Source organism: Pipistrellus kuhlii, unplaced genomic scaffold (genome assembly GCF_014108245.1).
Source record: "Pipistrellus kuhlii isolate mPipKuh1 unplaced genomic scaffold, mPipKuh1.p scaffold_m20_p_4, whole genome shotgun sequence".
In the NCBI taxonomy this organism is placed as follows: Eukaryota; Metazoa; Chordata; class Mammalia; order Chiroptera; family Vespertilionidae; genus Pipistrellus; species Pipistrellus kuhlii.
The window spans coordinates 33,116,700-33,138,845 of NW_023425540.1; the positions used below are offsets into that span (position 1 = coordinate 33,116,700).

General features: G+C 35.3%; 1 protein-coding gene across 14 annotated transcripts in view; it reads left to right on the forward strand.

The window, feature by feature from the left end:
• BDP1 (B double prime 1, subunit of RNA polymerase III transcription initiation factor IIIB) overlaps positions 1 to 22,146 on the forward strand; it is a 72,432-nt gene that overhangs the window by 39,648 nt on the left and 10,638 nt on the right. For 5 of the 14 annotated variants that reach the window (XM_036411140.2, XM_036411149.2, XM_036411142.2 and 2 more), the window contains 19 exons: positions 106 to 1,291; positions 1,925 to 2,112; positions 2,539 to 2,755; positions 5,297 to 5,475; positions 6,676 to 6,889; positions 8,009 to 8,148; positions 8,919 to 9,120; positions 9,399 to 9,589; positions 10,445 to 10,832; positions 13,515 to 13,637; positions 14,195 to 14,231; positions 14,713 to 14,805; positions 16,295 to 16,520; positions 16,987 to 17,141; positions 18,477 to 18,627; positions 18,864 to 19,062; positions 20,066 to 20,129; positions 20,505 to 20,691; positions 21,633 to 21,837. In XM_036411140.2, coding sequence (XP_036267033.1) covers positions 106 to 1,291; positions 1,925 to 2,112; positions 2,539 to 2,755; positions 5,297 to 5,475; positions 6,676 to 6,889; positions 8,009 to 8,148; positions 8,919 to 9,120; positions 9,399 to 9,589; positions 10,445 to 10,832; positions 13,515 to 13,637; positions 14,195 to 14,231; positions 14,713 to 14,805; positions 16,295 to 16,520; positions 16,987 to 17,141; positions 18,477 to 18,627; positions 18,864 to 19,062; positions 20,066 to 20,129; positions 20,505 to 20,691; positions 21,633 to 21,837 — 4,345 coding nt within the window. Of the gene's footprint in view, positions 1 to 105; positions 1,292 to 1,924; positions 2,113 to 2,538; positions 2,756 to 5,296; positions 5,476 to 6,675; positions 6,890 to 8,008; positions 8,149 to 8,918; positions 9,121 to 9,398; positions 9,590 to 10,444; positions 10,833 to 13,514; positions 13,638 to 14,194; positions 14,232 to 14,712; positions 14,806 to 16,294; positions 16,521 to 16,986; positions 17,142 to 18,476; positions 18,628 to 18,863; positions 19,063 to 20,065; positions 20,130 to 20,504; positions 20,692 to 21,632; positions 21,838 to 22,146 lie in introns of those variants that run through there. The other 9 variants (XM_036411143.2, XM_036411160.2, XM_036411150.2 and 6 more) reach the window with 8 other exon arrangements.

Below are 22,146 nucleotides of genomic sequence, written 5' to 3' on the forward strand. Positions count from 1 at the left end.
ATTTTTAATTTGAGAGTCCCTTGTGTTTCAGTAGTGAGTTCTCAATCATCATCTCTTCAACAGACAATCTGGCTTACAATTTAACTGTGTCTTTTCTTTTTATAGTATTCAAGAGGATAATGAAGCAAATATACTCAGACAGGTTCCAGTTCTAAAGAGTCGATTTCAGAAACCAAAGCCAAATATAGGAAGAAGAACTGGAAGAAGAGACATTTCCTCAAAGGAAGAGTTACCAGAGGAGATAGTTGTTTCTGGGAAAAAGGCAGCAGCAAGACTAGAAATCTCCTCAAAGGAGAAGGTACCCGTGGAGGCTAGCACTACAAAGGAAATTGAATCAAAGTTAAAAGAAACTGGGAGAAGAGACATCTCTCTCAGGGAGAAGAAACCAGAAATGATTGACTTCACCATGGAAACGGTGACAGATTTGAAAGAAACTGGAAGAGAGATTTCTCTAAGGGAGAAAATTCTAGAGGTAACTGGTGCTATTGAGGAAAGAGAGACGGATTTTGAAGGAATAGAGAAAAGAGAAATATCCACACAGGAAAAGGCCCCAGAGGTCAACACTGTAGGGGAAGCAGAGGCAGGGATGAAAGAACCCGGAAGGGAGATTTCTCTGAGGGAAGAGAGACCAGAGGTGACCATGACTGATGCCACTGAGGAAAGAGAGATGGATTTGGAAGAAACCCGGAGAAGAGAAATATCCACACAGGAAAAGGCCCCAGGTGTCAACACAGTAGGGGAAGTGGGGACAGATTTGAATGAAACTGGAATGGAGATTTCTCCAAGGGAGAAAATTCTAGAGGTGACTGGTGCCATTGAGGAAAGAGAGACAGATTTGGAAGAAACAGAGAAAAGAGAAATATCTACACAGGAAAAGGCCCCAGAGGTCAACACTGTAGGGGAAGAGGAGGCAGTGATGAAAGAACCCGGAAGGGAGATTTCTTCAAGGGAAGAGAGGCCAGAGGTGACCATGACTGATGCCACTGAGGAAAGAGAGATGGATTTGGAAGAGACCCGGAGAAGAGAAATATCCACACAGGAAAAGACCTCAGAGGACAGAGTTACAGGAGAAGTAGAGGCAGATTTGAAAGAAATTGGAAAAGAAACTTTCTCAAGAGAAAAGATCAGTGCTGTAGGAGAAATGGTGGCAGGTTTGGAAAAAACTGAAAAAATAGATATTTCTCTAAAGGAAAACGAACCAGAGGAGACTGGGACCTCACTACAAATTGACACAGATTTAATGCAGAGCAGAAGTGCTGATTGCAGTGCTGTGCCTTCACTAAATATCAAAGTATGTACTTTTCCGTCCCTAAACATTTTTTATAATGCTCTTTCGGAGAAACATTATAAAAATAATTGCATTTCTGAGTCCAACAATATTTAAAATCTCTAAAGCCCAAAGTCTTTCTTAGTCCTAAATTCTATGTTTTGGAGCCTGGAAGAAAAAATAATAATAAACATTTTTTAATTGTGGAAAAGATATTCTTAATGTCAATTTGAAGTTACTCTTTTAGATAAAAAGGAATAAAAGAAATCAGAATTATTTCTTTTGACTATAAATGTATCAGCTGTTCTCCATTTTTTTCTGTCCCACCCCAATTTATTCCACTTTTAAAAGTTATTTTTATTAAACGTTTTCAGTTATTTGAAGTTCATCCTATTCCAACACATTTTCAAGGACTTTTTTTTTTTTTTGGAACGGACAGCAATGGCATTTGTGGCTTGGAAATATAAATATGCAATATGTAAAGAAGAGTTAACAGAATTTTATGTTTTAATATTTGTGAACTTTGTTTTATTTAAAAATTAAAAAAACGAAACTTCTGAATTTTTAAAGAAAAGTGTTTAGAATATAGTAGGATTTTTGTTTGCGATGCTTAAGGAATCTTGTATAATTGCTGATTTACTGTGACTATTCTTCCAGAACATTAGCAATGAAGTCCTATCTGTGGTGCATACACCTGTAGAGGAAAAGGGAAATACTGAAAAGGAAGTGTCCAGCCAGTTGAGTCATTGGAAGACTTCTTTGAAGACTTCTGAACTTGATAAAACAGAAGACCAGGGGACACCATCTGCAGATGTTCCAGAGCAATTTTCAGATATTAACTTAAGGTATGATTTTGTAGGTCTGTGTGCTGTTAAAGAAAAAGCATATAAAATTATATTTACAATTATGTTAAGTAAGATTTCAAGACATAATCTATAGCATAGTGTTAGAGAGTTTAAGCTAGTTTGGGGAAGAGTGGGAGAGAGGATTGAGAATATTCTGACAGTTTGTTAGAATTACAAACAGTTATATATAACTTATATTGTTAAATCATACCTATATTTTCTTTGTGTAAAGATGATATAATTCATAGGCTTATATCTATCTGGATTGTACCACTCATTTTTTCAGAATCTACCAAATGGTCCAATTTGTTTTCCTGTTAAGAATCAGAATTAAATATTTACATCCAGTCTCTAAGGTTGTCTTAAGATTCCTCTCCCACTGCCCCTTCAATTCATTCTAAAGCATGATAATCCTTGTTCCAAAAGCAAATCTCTTCCTCAAGAACAAAAGCCATTTAAGCCAGCACCTTTTATGAGAAGTCGATTCAAAAGACCAAAACCAAACCTATCAAGAGCAACTTTAAAAAGAGAAACTATGGAAGCAGAAAAACATGTACCTGGGAAGAAATTGGAAATGGATAAAATAGAGACTATTATGATACAACAGGATGGTGAACAAATGAACACTCTCCCTTCTCAATCTGTGAGTGATATTTAAGATGGAGGCTCTTTTGTTTTATTTAATAAAGTAAAACACTTGTAATTGAAATTTCACAAGTATTTCCTCATACAATTTTTACCATGTGTGATTTTGTTGTAGCTGTACTTAATGTGCCTCATTGTACCACATTTTGTGTAAGAATCTCAAATCTTTATGATGGGCAAGTATGTGATGGAAGGAATTTAAGAAGCCTGGGCTGCATGTAGTTCAAGTTATGATCTTTGTTTGCTTTGTGATTATAGCCAAATGATGAACCAATTTCTTTATAGGGGAAATGGGAATGATAATTTTTTTTTTAAATATATTTTTTAATTGATTTTTTTACAGAGAGGAAGGGAGAGAGATAGAGAGCCAGAAACGTCAATGAGCGAGAAACATCAACTAGCCGCCTCCTGCACATCCCCCACCAGGGATGTGCCCGCAGCCAACATACATGCCCTTGACCGGAATCGAACCCGGGACCTTTCAGTCCGCAGACCGACGCTCTACCACTGAGCCAAACCGGTTTCGGCGGAATGATAATTTTTTCTTTCACTCTGTTGTGAAGGTGAAATAGAAAGTTAAGAGCATGGCCCTGACCTGTGTGACTCTGTTTCTTGGAACATTGTCCCGTGCACTGAAAGGTCTCAGGTTCGATTCCTGGTCAGGGCACATACCCAGGTTGGGGCTTCGATCCAATCGATGTTTCTCACATCAATTTTTTTTTTTCTTTCTCTCTCTCCGTTTCTTACTCTAAAATCAATTAAAAATACATATCCTTGGGTGAGGATTTAAAAACAAAGAGTTTGGTAAGAGTTAAAGAAGATATTTTACTTGCTTAGTTCATAAATTAAGATTATGTGATATAGCATCAAAAACTTTGAAATGAGCCCAGGCATTGTTACTCGGTGGTTGAGCATTGACCTAAGAACCAGAAAGTTGTATTTCAATTCTCTGTGAGGGCACATGCTGGGTTGGCAGACTCAATTTCCAGTAGATGTTATGCCTTAGGCAATAAATCGATGATTATCTCTCATCGTTGATGTTTCCATCTCTCTTCCTCTCCCTTCCTTCTGAAATCAATAATATATTTTTTAAAAAACAACAGCAAACCACCCTAGCTGGTTTGGCTCAATGGATATAGTGTCAGCCTGCGTACTGAAGGGTCCTGGGTTCGAGTCTGGTCAAGGGCATATGCGTGGGTTGCCGGCTAGACCCCCAGTAGGGGGCATGCAGGAGGCAGCAGATCAATGATTCTCTGGGATTATTTATTTATTTATTTATTTAAAATATATTTTATTGATTTTTTTACAGAGAGGAAGAGAGAGGAGTAGAGAGTTAGAAACATCGATGAGAGAGAATCATTATCAGCTGCTTCTTGCACACCCCTTACTGGGGATGTGCTGGCAACCAAGGTACATACCCTTGACCGGAATTGAACCTGGGACCTTTCAGTCCGCAGGCCGACGCTCTGTCCACTGGGCCAAACCGGTTTCAGCTATTCTCTGGGATTATTGATGTTTCTTTTTCTCTCTTTTCTTTTCCCTTCCTTTCTGAAATTAATAAAAATATATAAAAAACAAACTTTGAAATGAAATAGCACTCATAAATTGAGTATTCTAAGTATGTAAAGTACAATACTTTGAATTAAAATTTTTATTTTGCATCTTAAAATACTTAGTTCTTATTGTACTTGAACATTTGTATTTTATTCTTCTAATCTTATATTCTAAAAGATAAATCACTTTTTTATTAATTATTTTATTGATTATAAAACTTCCAAATTGGAAAAAATATAGACTCTAAATAATGAAAGTCCTCTATAATGTTCCATCTGTCCTTGCCAAGTTAATCATGTAGCAATTTTGAATCTACTCACTGACACTTTTTTTATTTAAGATTTTTAAATTGCCTTTTTAAAGCAAAGTTGGGGAACCTTTTTTCTCAGGGGCCATTTGGATATTTATAACATCATTCTCGGGCCATACAAAATTATCAACTTAAAATTAGCCTGCAAACATTTAGTTAATGCAGGCTTAATGCTTTGGCAGGGCCAGACCAAATGAATTTGCAGGCCTTATGTTTCCCACCCTGTTTTAGAGAGAGAAGAAGGGAGAGGGAGAGAAAGAAACACTGATGTGAGAGAAACATTGATTGGCTGCCTCTGGCATGCCCCTCTCCGGGGGTTCAAGCATGCAATCTGGGCATGTGCCCTGACTGGAAATTGAATCACCAATCTCTCTCTCTCTCTCTCTCTCTCTCTCTCTCTCTCTCTCTCTCTCTCTCTCTCTTTTTGCGGCGAGACACACACACACAATATTGCTATAATAAATATCCTTTTATATCATTTTTTGGTACTTATTTGAATATTTTTATAAGATACATTTCTAGAAGTAGAATAGCTGGAAAATAAAATTTTTAATAGATCTGTTCTATTCTTCGCTACAAAGACTATACAAATTTATTATTCTAATAGTATATGAAATTTCCTATTTCCCTATTCTTTTACCATCCTCAATGAAATGATTTTTAATCTCTTTCTAGGATGCGTCTTCTCTGATGACATCAAAAGAAAGAGACAGATCAGATCATAGGCAGGAGGAGGCTGGGATGTTACCATGTGAACTGATAGAAAAGAACCTTTCACCTTCAAGTGTTTGTGAATCTGAAGAGGCCTCTCAGTCTACACAAGCCCAGGAAAAGGAATTACCTGTTTCTATTGGGTAAACAATGATAGTCCTTTGAAAATCTAAAATAAGACAGAATTATTTCAAATATTTCTTTTTTTAAAATTAAGATGTATTAATGTATTTTAACAGTGAATATAAAGAATTTTGTACTTGGTTTATTAGTATTTATATGGCAGACTGCCTGTAAAATTGAAAATCAGATTGAGTTCAACACCTTTTTATGCTTGTCTGCTTATGCTCACTGTTTATTGCTTAAGATTTTATACAAAGCAATACATTTAAGAAATATATGTATATAAGTTATTATTTGTGTTTTAAAATATTGTGGTAAAAGCCCTAGCCGTTTTGGCTCAGTGGATAGAGTGTTGGCCTACAGACTGAAGGGTCGTGGGTTCGATTCCAGTCAGGGGCACATGCTCGAGTTGCAGGCTCAATCCCCAGTGCGGGGCATGTAGAAGGCAGCCAATCCTTGATTGTCTCTCATCATTCTACCTCTCCCTCTCTCTTCCCCTCTGAAATTAATAAAAAAATATATTTTAAAAATTGTGGTAAAACACATAGTACATAACACTTAGTTTTTAACCATTTTTTAAAGTATACAGTCTAATGGCATTAAGTACATTCACATTGTGCGACCATTGCCACCATCCATCTCCAGGACTTTATTTTCCCAACCTAAAAGTCTGTACCCATTGAACAAAGCTCCCTTTTCCTCCCTTTCTCCAGGTCTTGGCAACCAGGATCGCACTTTCTTTCTATGAATGGGAATATTGTAGGTACCTCATATAAATTCATTACCTTTTTTTTCTTTAAATCCTCACCCAAGGATATTTTTTTAATTGAGTTTTAGAGTGAAAGGGAGAGGGAGAGACAGAGAAACATCGATGTAAAAGAGACACATCGATTGGTTGCTTCCCACATGCAACCAGACCTGGGGCTGGGGATCGAGCCTTCAACCGAGGTACTAGTATGTGCCCTTGACCGGGTGGTATCGAACTTGGGACCCTTCAGTTTGCTGGCCAACGCTCTAGCCACTAAGCAAACTGGCTAGGGCTCATTACCTTTTAATAATTGAAATAATATGTCCTTTTATAAAAAAAGGTATATTTATAATCAGAAAGTAAATTGTTATTGAGAGGGTAATTTTATTAGAGGATTCTTAAATTTTACATTTTTATAGTTTTCATCTTTTTACAGTCAAGTTCCTCTATTTTTCTTTGTCCTTCTCTCTAGGAATCATAATAATATAAACACTTTTCAACAAGAAATGAAGGAAAGTATTATCCATACTACTCGACCAGTTAGGGGCCGCCTTCAGAGACCTAGACCAAACATAAAAAAGGCTGGACATAGGCAAATGGAAGAAAAAGGTGAAGCTGAAGGCATAGTTGAAAAAGAAAGGACAAAATTACAAAAAGATGAAACTGAAAAGAAATTACTGAATGTGGTGAGTTATTGTTACATAATCAAGTTGAGCCTTTTAATTCAAATTAAAACATTAAATGATAGCTCAGGTTTGTCTTATGTAATTTGACACTTACTCTATTCAGTGATTACATAATATATCTAGTTTTGTTTCAGATTTACCATTCTGAATTTTAAAAAAAGTAAATATAATTTTATTTTTTTCCTTACTAAAGAACTACTCATTGTGAAAATCTTCAATCAATACAAAATAATAACTATCCCAAATCTGACCACCATGAGATTACCACTGAAAAACTGTTGTTGTATATTACTAGATGTATCCCCATGCATGCATATGTGGATACATATGTAAATTTAAACACTGAAAGATTACATGCATGTTTTTTTGTGAATACTTTTTTTAAATATATTTTCTGTCAAGAATACAGGGATACATTATTTTTAACTGCTGCATAAACATTCTGATAGTTAAACCATTTCTTACTGATGGCTCTTGTGATATTAGAAGCAAATCTTAGTAATGTAATGTCCATTTCAACAGTTCTTGTTTTTCTGTCCTTTTCTCTGTTATAGTAAAAATCTAGATTTAAGGTGATTGTAATTTTTATTTGAACCTCCTGATTCTTTTTTTTTTTTATATATATATAAATATTCTTTTAAAAAAATATATTTTATTAATTTTTCACAGAGAGGAAGGGAGAGGGATAGAAAGTTAGAAACATCGATGAGAGAGAAACATCGATCAGCTGCCTCTTGCATACCCCCCACTGGGGAAGTGCCCGCAACCAAGGTACATGCCCTTAACTGGAATCGAACCCGGGACCCTTCAGTCCACAGGCTGATGCTCTATCCACTGAGCCATACCGGTTTCGGCCCTCCTGATTCTTTAAAAACAACAACATTAAACTTCTTTTTGTTGGGGGGGTAATTCATAACAGATGGTTATGTACTTTTAAAAGCATCATTTAAACATATTACTACAAAAATCTCTTAAACTTTCTAAATTAGGTGATTATGAACATATCCAGTTTGAATCTTCATTTTAAAAAACTAAATGCCTTTCTTAATGTTCAAAATATTTTAGAAGGTATATTCTGTTGTTTTAAAAAAATACACAAATATGGTTTTGTCATTTCAGCCAAATTATCAAATTGGAACTGAAATTGAAGATATGTCCTCTAAAGTTTCTGAAGGAAGAATGTATGAAAATCAGAGTCACGTGACTCTTCTAGAAAACCTTCATATTAACAAAATTGATGTTTTAGATAAAAAGATGAGGTGAGTGTGTCTTTAAATCAGAAAACATTAAACTTTCCAAAGATAAAGGTTGGGTTTTTACATAATTAATTTTATATAACTTCATATCTTGAAATTTTTATGAAAGTATAAAATAATAATTATTAACTAGAATATTTAAAAAAAATATTTTTATTGATTCCCACTGGGGATCGAGCCGGCAACCTGGGCATGTGCCCTTGACGAGAATTGAACCCGGGACCCTTCAGTCCGCAGGCCGACGCTCTATCCACGGAGCCAAACCGGCTAGGGCATGAACTAGATTTTTTTTTTTTTCTGCTTTTTTTTCTTAAAAAAAAACAAAACATATATATATGTGTGTGTGTGTGTGTGTGTGTGTGTGTGTATGTATATATATATATACATACACACACACACACACACACACACACACACACACTTTTTTTATTTCAGAGAGAAGGGAGTAGGAAAGAGATAGAAATATCAGTGATGAGAGAAATCATTGATGTGCTGCCTCTGCACACCCCACACTGGGGATCAAGCCCGCAACCCAGGCATGTGCCCTTGGCCAGAATCGAACTGGGGACCCTTCAGTCCTGTTTCCCAGGCTATACAGAAAATGGATGTTATACTGCAAAAGCATTTATGTTCTTCCTTTCATATCAGCATAGCCAATTTACATATAGTCCTTTGAACATACGATTGGTTTGTATAAAAAATTGTTTAACAACTGGTACATTAAAAAAGAATTCTGATTTTTGTTCTTCAAGATGATTTGTACTTCATTCTAGAAATGAACAGAAAACTTGTGTTTCTAGTCCAGCACAATTGATAAGAAGGCAGTTCCAAAACCCTGAGCCAAATTTGGGAAGAGCACATGATAAGAAAGAGGAAAGAGTTATAGAAAAAGACAGAGCAGATCCGGGTGAGGCCTGGAGGCCAGAAGATAATTTGCTGCAGCAAGGAGATTCTGACATCCAGCTCCTTCAAAAGGTAAGTTTTAAAATATATAATTTTTATCAGTGGGCTGTATTTTGTCAGGATCATGAAAAACATTAAAAATATTTAATTTTGTATTGTCATTTTCACAAAAATTGAGTGGCATTCTAATATTATAAAAACTTAGAAACCAGTCATGGTGTGTGTGTGTGTGTGTGTGTGTGTGTGTGTGTGTGTGTAAGCAAGTTTGGAACTCTAGGTCAAACTACCAAATCAAATTGCCCTAAAGATTTTTTTTGTGGTAATATTAGCTGTTTCTTCTTAAATTGAAGGAAAAAGCTGAACTTCTAACATCTGTGGAGGTTTCAGCAAGAAAAGATTGTGTAGGTTCTGAAGAGGCTGGTTTGGCCAAGAAAGACCTTCAATCAGAAGTTGGACCATCGGGAAGTGTTGGACAGAAAACTGAAGGGGATAATTCTGTGTCTCCAGTTGTTGAAGAGCAGCATCTCAGTAAATTAGCAAGGTAAAATTTTACATAACTACTTTCAGCAGAAGAAATAAAAATCTATTCTTTATGGATGTCCTACTTTAATTTATTAATAGAGTAAGATATCTTGTTAACAGAAGTGTATATTGTTTTTTATTGATAGGTCTATTTCTCTTCCCTTTTGATTTTATTCACTGAATATTTACTTCCTTTGGATCTTTTTGGGAAGATTTTCTTTATCCTACATTTAAAATCTTTGGGTATTAAGTATGGTAGATATGAAGAAGCCTGACCAAAGAGTTGCGTGCAGTACCTTAATAATTAGAGTACTAGTTCAAATAGGGGCACAAACATAGGTGAAGGGTACCCTCTTCTGTCATTTTCAAGAAACGTGGAAGGGAACTTAGTTCTTAAAACCAACATTGTTTTGATGGATTTTTTTGCCTCCTCTTTTTTTCTTTTATCCTAATCTGTTTACCCAATAAGAATAACCAGTATCACTTTTTAACCTCCTATTCTGTATTTATTGGCCCATTGACTGTCATTCCTTTTTCCTCTGATAATTTCCAGTCTTGTGTTTTATCTCCACTTCTGTAGCAAGAGGGGAAATGGCCCAGAAATAAAACTTACTATGAAAAATTTGTGGGTAGATAACTAGGACATTTATTTATTTTTTAAGAATTGTATTTATTTATGTTTTTATATTCAGATAACGCTGAATGAGAAACTAATAGTAAGTGTTTTCTTTTCACAGTATAAATTTTTGACAGAATGAGTGGTGGGAGTGTTCATTTTAAGGCTTGAGTTGGGATTTCAGTGTAAAAGTTTGGTTTTTAATAAAATTATCCTGTGTGTGCAGTGACTATGTTGTAATTTTGATTAAACCTCCAGCCATTCACAACTATTAAAAGAATCAAATTACTCTAAAATTGCTCTCAATCAAAGAACAGCTATCTCTTCTGCTTCCGGATATGAGATGGATCATACTGAAAGGAGAATGCATCGAAAGATCAAACCAACTGTCAACAAAGGGCGTGGATCAAAACGAATTCGGAGTAAGACTTCTAAGAAGGAACCCAGAGCTCCCAAGGCCATGCTGGTGACTCTTAGGGCTTCCCAGGAAGAAGATGAAGATGATGGTGAGGATTTTGAATCTGTCTATGAAGAAGAAAGCTATCATCTTGCTCCAGAAGAAATAAACAAAGCTCCAGTGTTTGTACCTGTTGGTCTCAGATCTCCTGAACCTGTTTCTACTCATATTGAGGAAACGATGGAAGAGGTAGTTTCTTTTTTGAGTGCTTGGGACTTTGTCTTACTTGTATTTTTATCTTAGTGGATCACTTTTTCTTCTCTTATTGAATATTAGGATTTGTAGACTTCATTATCTAAATTAACTCTACCAAATTAATTTTTATCGGCTTAGGCTGAGTTCTGGATAGTAGACAAGGTAGAAGAGACATATATCTATATACTTTTAAATGTAGTAAAATACACATAACATAAAATTTACCATGTTAACCATTTTTGAGTGTATAGTTCAGTGGCATTAAGTATATTCATTTCATTGTGCTATCCCATCATCACCATCTATCCCCAGAACATTTTTTATCTTGTAAAACTAAAACTCTGTACGTATCTAACAATAATTCCCCATTACCTTTGCCCCTTTAGGTTGTGCTTACCACCATTCCACTTTTGTCTCTATGACTTTAAGTACCTTGTGTAGTATTTCTTGTACAGTATTTGTCGTTTTTGTTAATAGTTTGTTTCATTTAGCATAATGTTTTCAAGGTTCATCTATGTTTGATCATGTGCCAGAATGTCCTCCTCTTTAAAGGATGAATAATATTCCATTCCACATTTTGTTTATTCATCTGTTAGTGGACAGTTGGGTTACTACCACCTTTTGGATAATATAAAGAATGCTGCTATGAATATGGGTGTACAAATATCTCTTCTAACTCCTGCTTTTAATTTTTTTGGGGGAATATAACTAGAAGTGGAATTGCTGGATCATATGGTAAATTATAAATTTAGTTTAATTTTTTTAAATTTTAATTTTCACTGATTTTTTAAAAAATTGTTTTTATTGATTTTTGAGAGAGAAGAGAGGAAGGGTGATGAAGGGGAGAGAGGGAGATAGGGAGAGAAGAAGAGGAAGAAGAAGAAAAAGAAGAAGAAGAAAGGGAAGAAGAAAGAAAAAATATAGAAATGCCAGTGAGAGAAACATCGCCTCCTGTGTACCCATCATTGGGGATAAAACCCACAACCCGGGCATATGCCCTGAACTGGAATCAAACTGGCACCCTCATGGTGCATGGGACAATGCTCAAACAACTGAGCCATACTGGCCATGGCCCATTTTTATTTTTGTTTTAGCAACCACCAAACTGTTTCCCGTAGCAGCTGCCTCATTGTACATGGTGTACAGAGGTTCTCATTTCTTCGCATCCTCGTCAACACTTGTTATTCTCTTTCTTTTTTTTTTTTTGGATACTTGCCATCCTAATGGATGTGAGATGGAGGAACATACTACCTTAACTTACAATACTTTATTATAAAAGCTCCTTACTCCTTTGCCTCTAGGTCTAATATTTCAACTTTGTAACTTCAAAGTTTTCTGTTTTGACTCAATTTTCAATGATTTTTGTGGCTTATAGAGTAGCATATATCAATCAATTTTGTAGTAAGTACTCATGATAGTTTCTGAGTCATTTGGAACAGAATCAGAAGTAAACTGAGATGGTATTGATGGTGATAATAAAAGAAGTAGGATATATAAAACAATTCAAATAATGTTAAGTTACCCAGCATTAATGGATTACTGAATCTATAAATTTACATTTATGGATGGAGGTCCAAACCAACTTCTTTCTGTTATTAAGGGAATAAGAGCCACACTGTCTTAAATGTAATCTAAGAGAGAAATCTTAATATTTTTAGTTCCAGGATTATAGGGATCTTTGACCAGTAACACTGCTAAAGGAAGGGTAAATGTGAATAAACTCATGATTTTACATAGCCATTGACATGGCTATCAAGAATGATACAGGTTTTAGGTTGCGGGAGAGGGTAATATCCTATATAATAAAAGCCTAATGTGCTAAGTGTCCAGTTGACCAGTTGGCTGTTCAACCAATCAAAGCATAATATGCTAATGATATGCTAAGGTCACTCAACCACTCACTAAGATGTGCACTGACCACCAGGGGGCAGACACTTCGACTGGTAGGTTAGCTTGCTGCTGGGGTCTGGCCAATTAGGACTGGGTGAGATGGGCTGGACATGCCCTAGAGCCCTCCCGTGGCCCCTCTCCAACTGGCCAACCTCCCTCGTCTCTCCATGACTCCAGTGCACTGGTGGAGTCCCTCAGCCTGGCCTGCACCCTCTTGCAAACCAGGACCACTTGGTTAGCTGGTTTTGGCCTGATCTCGGAGGCCAGGCCAAGGGACCTCACTGGTGCACGAATTCATGCACTGGGCCTCTAGTATATATTTAAGAGCTTTCAACTGATCTCTATTATAGTACTTAAGACAGTGTATAGTTAGTTGATTATATATCTGTTTTTCTTAGATTGGGAGTTCCTTGAGGGCAGGGACCAAACTTGTCTCATTCAGCTGTAGCCCTCTAATTTTTAGGAAGCACTCCATAAATGCTAACAGACTGATGAGATTAATTATGTCAAAGTAGGAACAAAGTGGGGATAATGGAAAATTAAATGCTAGGTACTAGGAAGATTAGCCTTGTAAAAGTTGCTTACTGGTTATAAGACTCTCAGGCCCCTCAAAAGCCTTACATGTTTTATTTTTGCCAAGTTGATGTCAAATCAATGTAAAAATGACTATTCAGTTTTTTAATTGTGTATGAATCTGGATTATTTTTTTAGTTTACCATTTTATTTTACTTGTTTGTTTGTATATAGTATGCCACTATGAAATCATAAGACTTTTCATTTTGTCAGCTTGAAATAACCGTGAATGTCCCAGATATCGGATTCATAACTGTTGATGAACATCAGCTCTCAAACACAGATGTGACCACACAGGAAATGAAACAAGAAGAAAATTTGAATGTATTGTCAGTTGTAAGCATCCATTTTAATGTTTTGTGTTTTCATGAATAAATGATCTTTCATTCTATGCTCTTAGGATCATTTCCAGAGGCCTTAATGGTTGCTTTTAAATAAATTTCACCATTTTCAATGGGGAGATTGTCAGCAGAGCTCCTTATGCTGTCATGCTGGACATCAGTCCTGTAACTTCTTAGTAGTGTAAAAAAATTGTGATATTTTCCAGACTATGGTTTCCATTGAGTCAAAACTATGCCAGCTATGACTAAAGCTGAAGGTTTATGAAGTGAAGAACTAAAGTAAGAATGGTAGATGCATATTGCAATATAATCATAATTAAAATTTGTACATATACAAAGAAAAGGTAAAATAAGGAGCAATAGACAAAAGACGGCTTTTTAATTATTTCTGTTCTTGTTTATCCAATTTTATGAATAATTATAATTAAGGGGGGGAACCAGTTCCCACTCTATTGCAATTAAAAACAGATAGATCTGTACAACATAGTGTTTTTTGAGATATAGAACAAATAATTTGGGAAACTAAATAAGATATTACTTTTCCTCTTTTAGGAAATGACCACAGGTGAACATACCCAGGATGAAACAGGTAATTGTTAATAGGAAACTGTTAAAAACTACTTGGTTAACACTAGCACAGTGATATAGTAGTGGTGGTAGTTTGTAAATGAGTAATTTTGCTGGAGAGTTGAACAAAATGATTCAGCTTTTGAATGTGTTATCTTTAGGAGCAATATGAATTCTTGGAATGTTACTGTAGAAAATGAGTTGAGTTATATGTTTAGTAAAGAAGTATTTTTTTCTCTGATTTGCATATATGCATTTTTTTGAAGATATTAAGTTACTTAATGGGAGGGAGGTATTTGCAGTGAGTAAAAGCCAACAATTGATGATTTCTTTACTTATAGTAAATTGATGAAAACATTACCCTAGTAAGGGATTAGTGGTATAGAGGATATTGAAACTTGTTACTAGAGGATAAACACCTGAATTTAAAAACTTTCTAAGTAAACAAACTTAAATTTCCAGATTCATTCTTCTGTTTTAATGTTGGTATATTTTCTCACAAGATACCAACGATGGAAGCACTGAAGCTGCCATTACTTTACTTACAATGGGAGATCTAGTGTTGCAGTCAGAGATCAGTACAGAGCAGAGTGATGGTAAGAATGAAAAATAAGTCCTCAAAACAACTTTTAAAGTTCAACTTTTAAGAAATTATACCCACATTTGTATAATAAGTGAATATTTGCCTGTTACATTTCAAGTTGGCACCACTTTGTTGTTTTTTCAGAAAAGATAATATGTATGCAATGATCCATTTAACTGTCCCTTTAGATGTAGTGGCCACTATTTCAAGATAGTGCACTTTATTTATTTATTTATTTATTTATTTATTTATTTATTTATTTTAAAAAATATATTTTATTGATTTTTTTGCAGAGAGGAAGGGAGAGGGATAGGGAGTTAAGAAACATCAATGAGAGAATCATTGATCAGTTGCTTCCTGCACACTCCCTACTGGGGATGTGCCCACAACCAAGGTACATGCCCTTGACTGGAATTGAATCTGGGACCTTGAGTCCACAGGCCAACGCTCTATCCACTGAGCCAAACCAATTAGGGCTGTACTTGGTTTATTAAGAGTAGTTTGTATTTGTGGAATATTTGTTCAGTGCTGTATCCCCAGCACAAAGTTACCTTTGTTATCATAAACATCATTGGTTAACGGCACTTATTAATCACTGATTACTTTATACATGTTTCTTTATCAAAGGAGCTGCTTCTTTGGGTAGTTTGACCCTTACGTGACATTTGAATACAGTATGATGGGACAATAGTCCTCAATGAGATTATTTGGTTTAGAATGTTCTATTAGTTTGAATTGAGCCAAATTATATGTCAACCCAGATTTTTAATATTTTAGGCTGACCTTACAGAGAAGCAATGGTCTTGATTAAGTATCTTACTCTATGAATATGTCATGCAGATACAGAAATGTTTCTTTTAAAGATGTGTAAACTGTAGATTGTATGAGGTGAACAGAATCATGGTTTATCTTTTTTTGTTTTATTGATTTTAGAGAGAGGGGAATGGAGAGGGGAAAGGATAAACATCATTGTAAGAGAGACATCCATCAGTTGCCTCCCATACCAAGGATCAAACCCACAACCTTGGTATGTGCCCTGACTGGGAATTAAACCTGTGACCTTTTGGTGTCGTAGATGATTCTCTAATTAATTCACCTGGCCAGAATGGGCTTCATTCTTTTTTTTTTTTTTTTTTTTTTCCCCCAGCCTTGATTCTTAATGGAATAGTATTGCATTGGAGCCTGTCACAAATCTCTAAGACATAAAATACAGATTTTGAAAAATTGTAAATAAAGGTGATATTCTTAATTTATTTGAGGTTATATAGTTATTGAAAGTAACAAAAAGATTTATTTTTACTTATAATAACCCAAATACTTCCATCTGTAAGAATTATTAAGCTTCGAATAGGTAAAATATTTGGCATAAAGAATGGGATCATACATTTAGTTTTAGAGCCCAGAAGAGCAAACTTTAAAAACAGTATAGAAATTTGCAATTGCTGAATACTGAAGGATTTATTTTGACATCTATTTATATTTTCTGTTTTTTTCTGCAATAGGAATATGTGTACTTCCTGGTGTTCATTCAAAGGATAAAAGCCATATTCCTTTTAACCCAGATAATGTCAGTGACAAAATTGTTTATGAATATCAGGAGCTTTCTTCACCTGTCAGTAGTATACCTCTTTCATCATTAGAAGAAAACAAGATTGAATTGGAGGAACAAAGTACTAAAGAAGAAATTGGTTTTATGGAGAAAGTAAAGGAAAATGCCAGATCAACCAGGTTTATTTTGCTTTATTATTTCTTTTGAGTTTTACCAAAAAATAAATTACAGTATCCTATTAATAAATATATTTAAACCATCAATTTAATAGATTTAAGTAATACTTGTATAAGTGGTAAAGTATGCAGTACTGATTCCTTATCCTTTAAAGTAAAAATTTGCTGATTGTGATTTTAGTTTGATGTTTTGCATATTAAAATTACTGTGTAAGCTTTAAAGCTTTAATGAAATAGTTTTACGTAAATAGTTTTAGTCTCTGTTTTAAAAATATGGTCCAGAATCTCTTCCCTTCTCAAGACCTTTAGAAAAGTTACTACCACGTAACTTTAGCATTAAGAAATGAAACTTCAGACAATGTGGCTTCTTAGAAGGTGGCACATATCTGTCAGTGCTAGACAGAATGTATCAATGTAAGAGAGAATTCTTACACATTGATAGATTTCTCTTTCCCCCCTCTTTTTCTAGGAATACAACTTCTGAGGTGACCAATAATTTGAGAATGAGAAGGAGATTTGCCAAGCCTAAGCCAAATCTTAAGATTTTAAGGACCAACAGATTTGGTGCTCATCAGGAAGTTCCCAATTTGCTTGTAACCAAAGGAGAAGTGGAAATTCAAAGAGGTAAATTTTATTGTTCCCTTGCAAAAATTATTTTGACACAAGAAATTACATGACATTTCAAATGGAGTATTCAGTAGTTAAACTTACTGTATTTTAACTTACTATTAATTTCAAATGTACAAAAAGTAGAAATAGCTATTAAATAATTACCTATAAATCCACCAATTGGTTTAATAGTTAATACCATTTTACTATATTTACTTGATCAAACTTTTGTCTTTATATATATTTTTTTCTGTATGTGAATGTGTGTGTGTATATATGAATGTTCAAGCACACATTTCTTAGAAAGGTATACATGCATGTGGCATAAAAGAAGAGAGTGCCCAGAAGGCATACGATTTTAAAAACTCCCTCCTCCTTAGGTTTCTAGACCTCTAATTCCACTTCTAGTGGTAAACTGCTTTTAACCATTTTTATTATAGACTTCCAGAAAGATTTTATACACATAAACATCTAATGAGAGTGTATATATGCCCATACATTCATATATACATTCATATGTATATTTCAGGAAGAATAAAAATATATGCATACAGTACACTATTCTCCACTTTTCAAAATGTGTGACTTAGTGGTGTTGAAATATTTACCGAGATTGTGTTAAACCCTGTATGTTGTATGTAGAAGTTCTGGATGGTTAACATCATTTCTGTTTTAGATTCTTGATTTCTGGGGTTTCTTTTTCACCCAGCAATGCTAGTTACTTGCTCTGGTCTGAGCAGTACCCAGAAGCACTCTCATGCTGACTCAAGAAGTCATTTTCTTTCTCTTTGTAATACTATTCTTTGAGAACAGCTCCTTCCCAGTACTTTTCCCAAGGTGGAACTAACCAGACCTTATGTATATCCACCTATAAATTACTTTTGTTGGTGGATTTCTAGTTATACTGCTATTACCACTAGATGGGGACACAGTTTTTGTGGTAGTCAGGAGTGAAATATGTGCCCTGTGAATAAACTTGCTTTTTAGCCTGGCAGGTGTGGCTCAGTGATTGAGCATTAACCTGTGAACCATGAGGTCATGGTTCAATTCCTAGTCGGGGCATATGCCTAGAGTGTCGGCTTGATTCCCAGGAGAGGTTGTGCAGGAGGCAACCGATCAATGATTCTCTCACATCACTGATGTTCTATTTCTCTCTCTCTTCTCCTTCATCTCTCTGAAATCAATAAAAATACATTAAAAAATAAATAATAATAAACTTGCTTTTTGGATTAAGAGATGTTTGAAAGAGTTCACGATATAGTGATCTGTCTTTGAAAAGAAAATATGTTTCTAATATGGAGATTTTAACTGTACTATTTTGGATTATATCTTAAATGTTTTTTATTTAAGAAACAGAGAAAAACGCTCCTAAAGCAACAGGATTAGAAGATAAAAACCTTGAATCAGAAACAATAGCAGAGAATAAGGAGCAGAGCAGATTGGAACATGACCATGCAATTGAAGAGACCAGTATTTTGCAGGAAGCAAGCCTAAAGGGAAGGTAAAGAGGAGAGATTGTGGGATTTGATTTTACTATGTTTCAACTATATCCTTAAGGTTTAGCTGTAAGAATTTAATTTAAAAAACAAACATACATTCAGGTTCTGTTGTATTAATATAAAAGTTTAAAAAACATTAACATAGAGGAATTTGATGTATCTAGCTCTAAGCATGCTATGGTTTTCTGCTTGATTTCAAATATATACTGAAACTAATACGTACTAATTTCTCTTTCAGAAAGGAAGACCAAGCACAGGGATCTCAAGAAATTCAGATATTGTCATTTGCTCCAGTTGTTTCCTCTGAGACAAGCTCCCACACACTTGGTTTGGGTCAGGGTCTTAGTGAGAGTTCTGTTGGAGAGCCCCTGGCAAAGGACTCGAGTGGAGACAATGTGCTTACATCTTATGTGCCTGAGGTAAAAATGAAAAATGTAACAAGTGGTGGCTAGGTGTTTGTTCCTCATTTAAAAAAAAAAGGGGGGGGGGAGGAATAATACAATCACAATACCTTTCATCCTCTTTAATATGCAATTCTATACATTTTGACAAACATATATAGTCATGTGACTAATACATGAACAATTTGATCATCCCCCAAATGCTCTGGTGTCTTTTTTTAGTCACCCCTTCTCTCCCACTCCCAGCCCCTGGCAGCCACTGATCTGTTTTGCCTTTGCAAGAATGTACTGTGATAGAATTTGTATTGTGTTTTTAGTCTCTGGAGCACAGAGATAACTAGCCAATACCTAGCTTTGTTATAAAAGCTTTGAAAAGGGAAGTGTTTTTACACAGAGAATTCACCTCTTGCTACTTAACCCCTGGATCTGAGAAGATACGTGTCTAACACTACGTGAGCTATGGGGATACATAGTTGTGGAAAACAAATGAATAAACTTAGTCTGATCGGTGTTAAGGAAGAGAGTTGCAGAAGGGTCTGTAGGAGTGAGTGATCCTCAACCCAATCCAATGAAACCAATCTCCGGGGGGGAATAGGGTCCAGACGTTAGCGTATATATATAATTTTATTGATTTCAGAGATGAAGGGAAAGGGAGAGAGAGATAGAAACATCAATAATGAGAGAGAATCATTGATCAGCTGCCTCCTGCAGATCCCTTACTGGGGATTTAGCTCACAACCCAGGCATGTGCCCTCGACCAGTATCAAACCTGAGTCCCCAGGCTGAAGCTCTATCCACTGAGCCAAAATTCATTTCATAGACTATACATATTGTCATTTTAGTTTGAATTGCTATGTGTAAATATTTAATCAAAAGTTTATTGGTACAACTAAGTTTCAAAAACACTGAAAAATTGCATAGGGTTAGATAATTGTTGAGGTTTGAAACCATGACTGTTCAGTATATCAAAATGTCAGGAATACTTTTTAAAATTGAGATTTAGTCAACTTTACTTTTTCATTTTAATTTTTATGGCAAGTGTATACCAACTAATATTCCAGAAGTTCAACAAGAGAATGTAAGCAATCCTCAGGATTTAGCAGGTATGATAATCCGCTTCAATAAAGTATTATAGAAACTAACAGTATGGTTTTTATTCCCCAATTTGTATAAAAAACAAAACAGTGTGTGTGTGTTTTTGGCGGGGGGGGTGGGGGGAAGGGGGGGGAGGGGAGGGAGGAGAGGGAGGTCTATGATGGCCTTAATGTAAAAAAACTAAGAAAAACAAACTGAAGTATTTTGTTGCTCAAAATTATAAATTTCTATAGTGAATCATCTTTATCAAATTACTTTTTTGGGGGGGTGTAATTCAGTTTTTATTATTAATGATAAGTTGTTTTGAAACTTTTTTAGAAATTAAAAGATTTTCTTTTTTCTCATGGTTCAGCTTTTCATTACTAACTTTTAAATTTTGATAGTGAATCTAATTGGTAACATACATCATGATGCTGAGGAAGAGCAAGCATTCATTTTAACTCTGGTGGAAATTCCAACCAATGCAGTAGAAGAATTTACTGATAACGCTACACAGTTAATGCCAAACCCTTTACTGCCAGCGCCCATATTGGTCAAGTCTGTGACTACAGAAGAAAAGGGTGACATGAGGTAATGAATGAGCTAAACTGTTTTTGCTAGGAGAAAATTTTCTTTATGAATAAAATAGTATTGATAGGAATGAGCCATTTACCAACATTTGTAATTCTAGATATCTTATTTAGTAATCATGTGATAAAGTAGAGAAGAAATCATTTATTTTATATCTGATGAAATTGTCACAAATGTATAATATTTTTTGTATGAAACCTGTGTGGTATTTTAAGTATTTTGAAAGTTAAAAACACCTACAAATGTAGATCATGAAGTGGCATCTATTAAAGCACATGTGTCAAACACAAGGCCCGCGGGCCAAATCCGTCCCGCCAGGCCTTGCATTGTGGCCTGCACCATGCTGTCATCACTGCACTCCGCTGCGTTTCCATCACAATGACAGTTTATGACTGTTCAGTAAACCATTCGGCCCGCGATTTAGGCTGGATTTTAGATTTTGGCCCCTTCTCTGATTGAGTTCGACATCCCTATATTAAAGGTATGGTTACTTTGTAATCATTTATATATACCTTTAATTTTGTTACTTTGTAAACAAATATATATCTTAAATACATTCACAGAAAGAAGCAAAAATAGGAGAGGTAACATTTCTATATATTTTTGATACTTATTTTAATTCTTTACAGTAGAATTATTAAGTTGTAGTTTAACAGTCACTGATTAAGATGCTTACTTGCACATTAAATGAAATTAGAAATTGAAGTTTTTTATATCAGAAAGAGACATTTTAGGTTACAATTTAACTTTACAGACATTTTTGTACCTCAGATTTAATTCAGTAGTAATGAATTTAAGTGCTAAGCCTTTAAATATTAATGGAGCTCAATAACCTTTTTTTTTGGTCATGGCCATGTATGTGTTAGTTACTTTGAAGTGTTTTTGGTAGTTTTGATTGGAATAGCTCTAATTGATTTAATGTGTATGTATTTTCTATGCAGTATGAATTTTCCAATAACTTCAGTTGACCAGGATGCCATGTGTTTTTCTAATTCTGGAAGAGATGCTTCTGAAAAGCCTCCTACTAATTTGGATCTTATGTCTAGGAAGAGATTACATTGTAGGTCTGATGAAAGTGACCATGTTCCTCCTGCCAAAAAACATTCACTCACTCTAAGAAGTGATTGTCAAGAATATACCTCTGAGGTAAGAGAGCCACTAAGTAAGATGGCCATATTATAACAAATTGATTTGTTTTTTTCCTTTATATTCTTTATACTAGAGGCCCGGTGCACGAAATTCATGCACTTGCAGGTGGGGGGAGGATTCCCTCAGCCCGGCCTGCGCCCTCTCACAGACCAGGAGCCCTCAGGGGATGTCTGATTGCTGAGGAGGCGGGAGAGGCTGCACTCACCAGCTGTGAGCTCGGCTTTTGGCTGAGGGGTGCTCCCCCTGTGGGAGTGCACTGACCACCAGAGGGCAGCTCCTGTGTTGAGTGTGCATCATAATGACCAG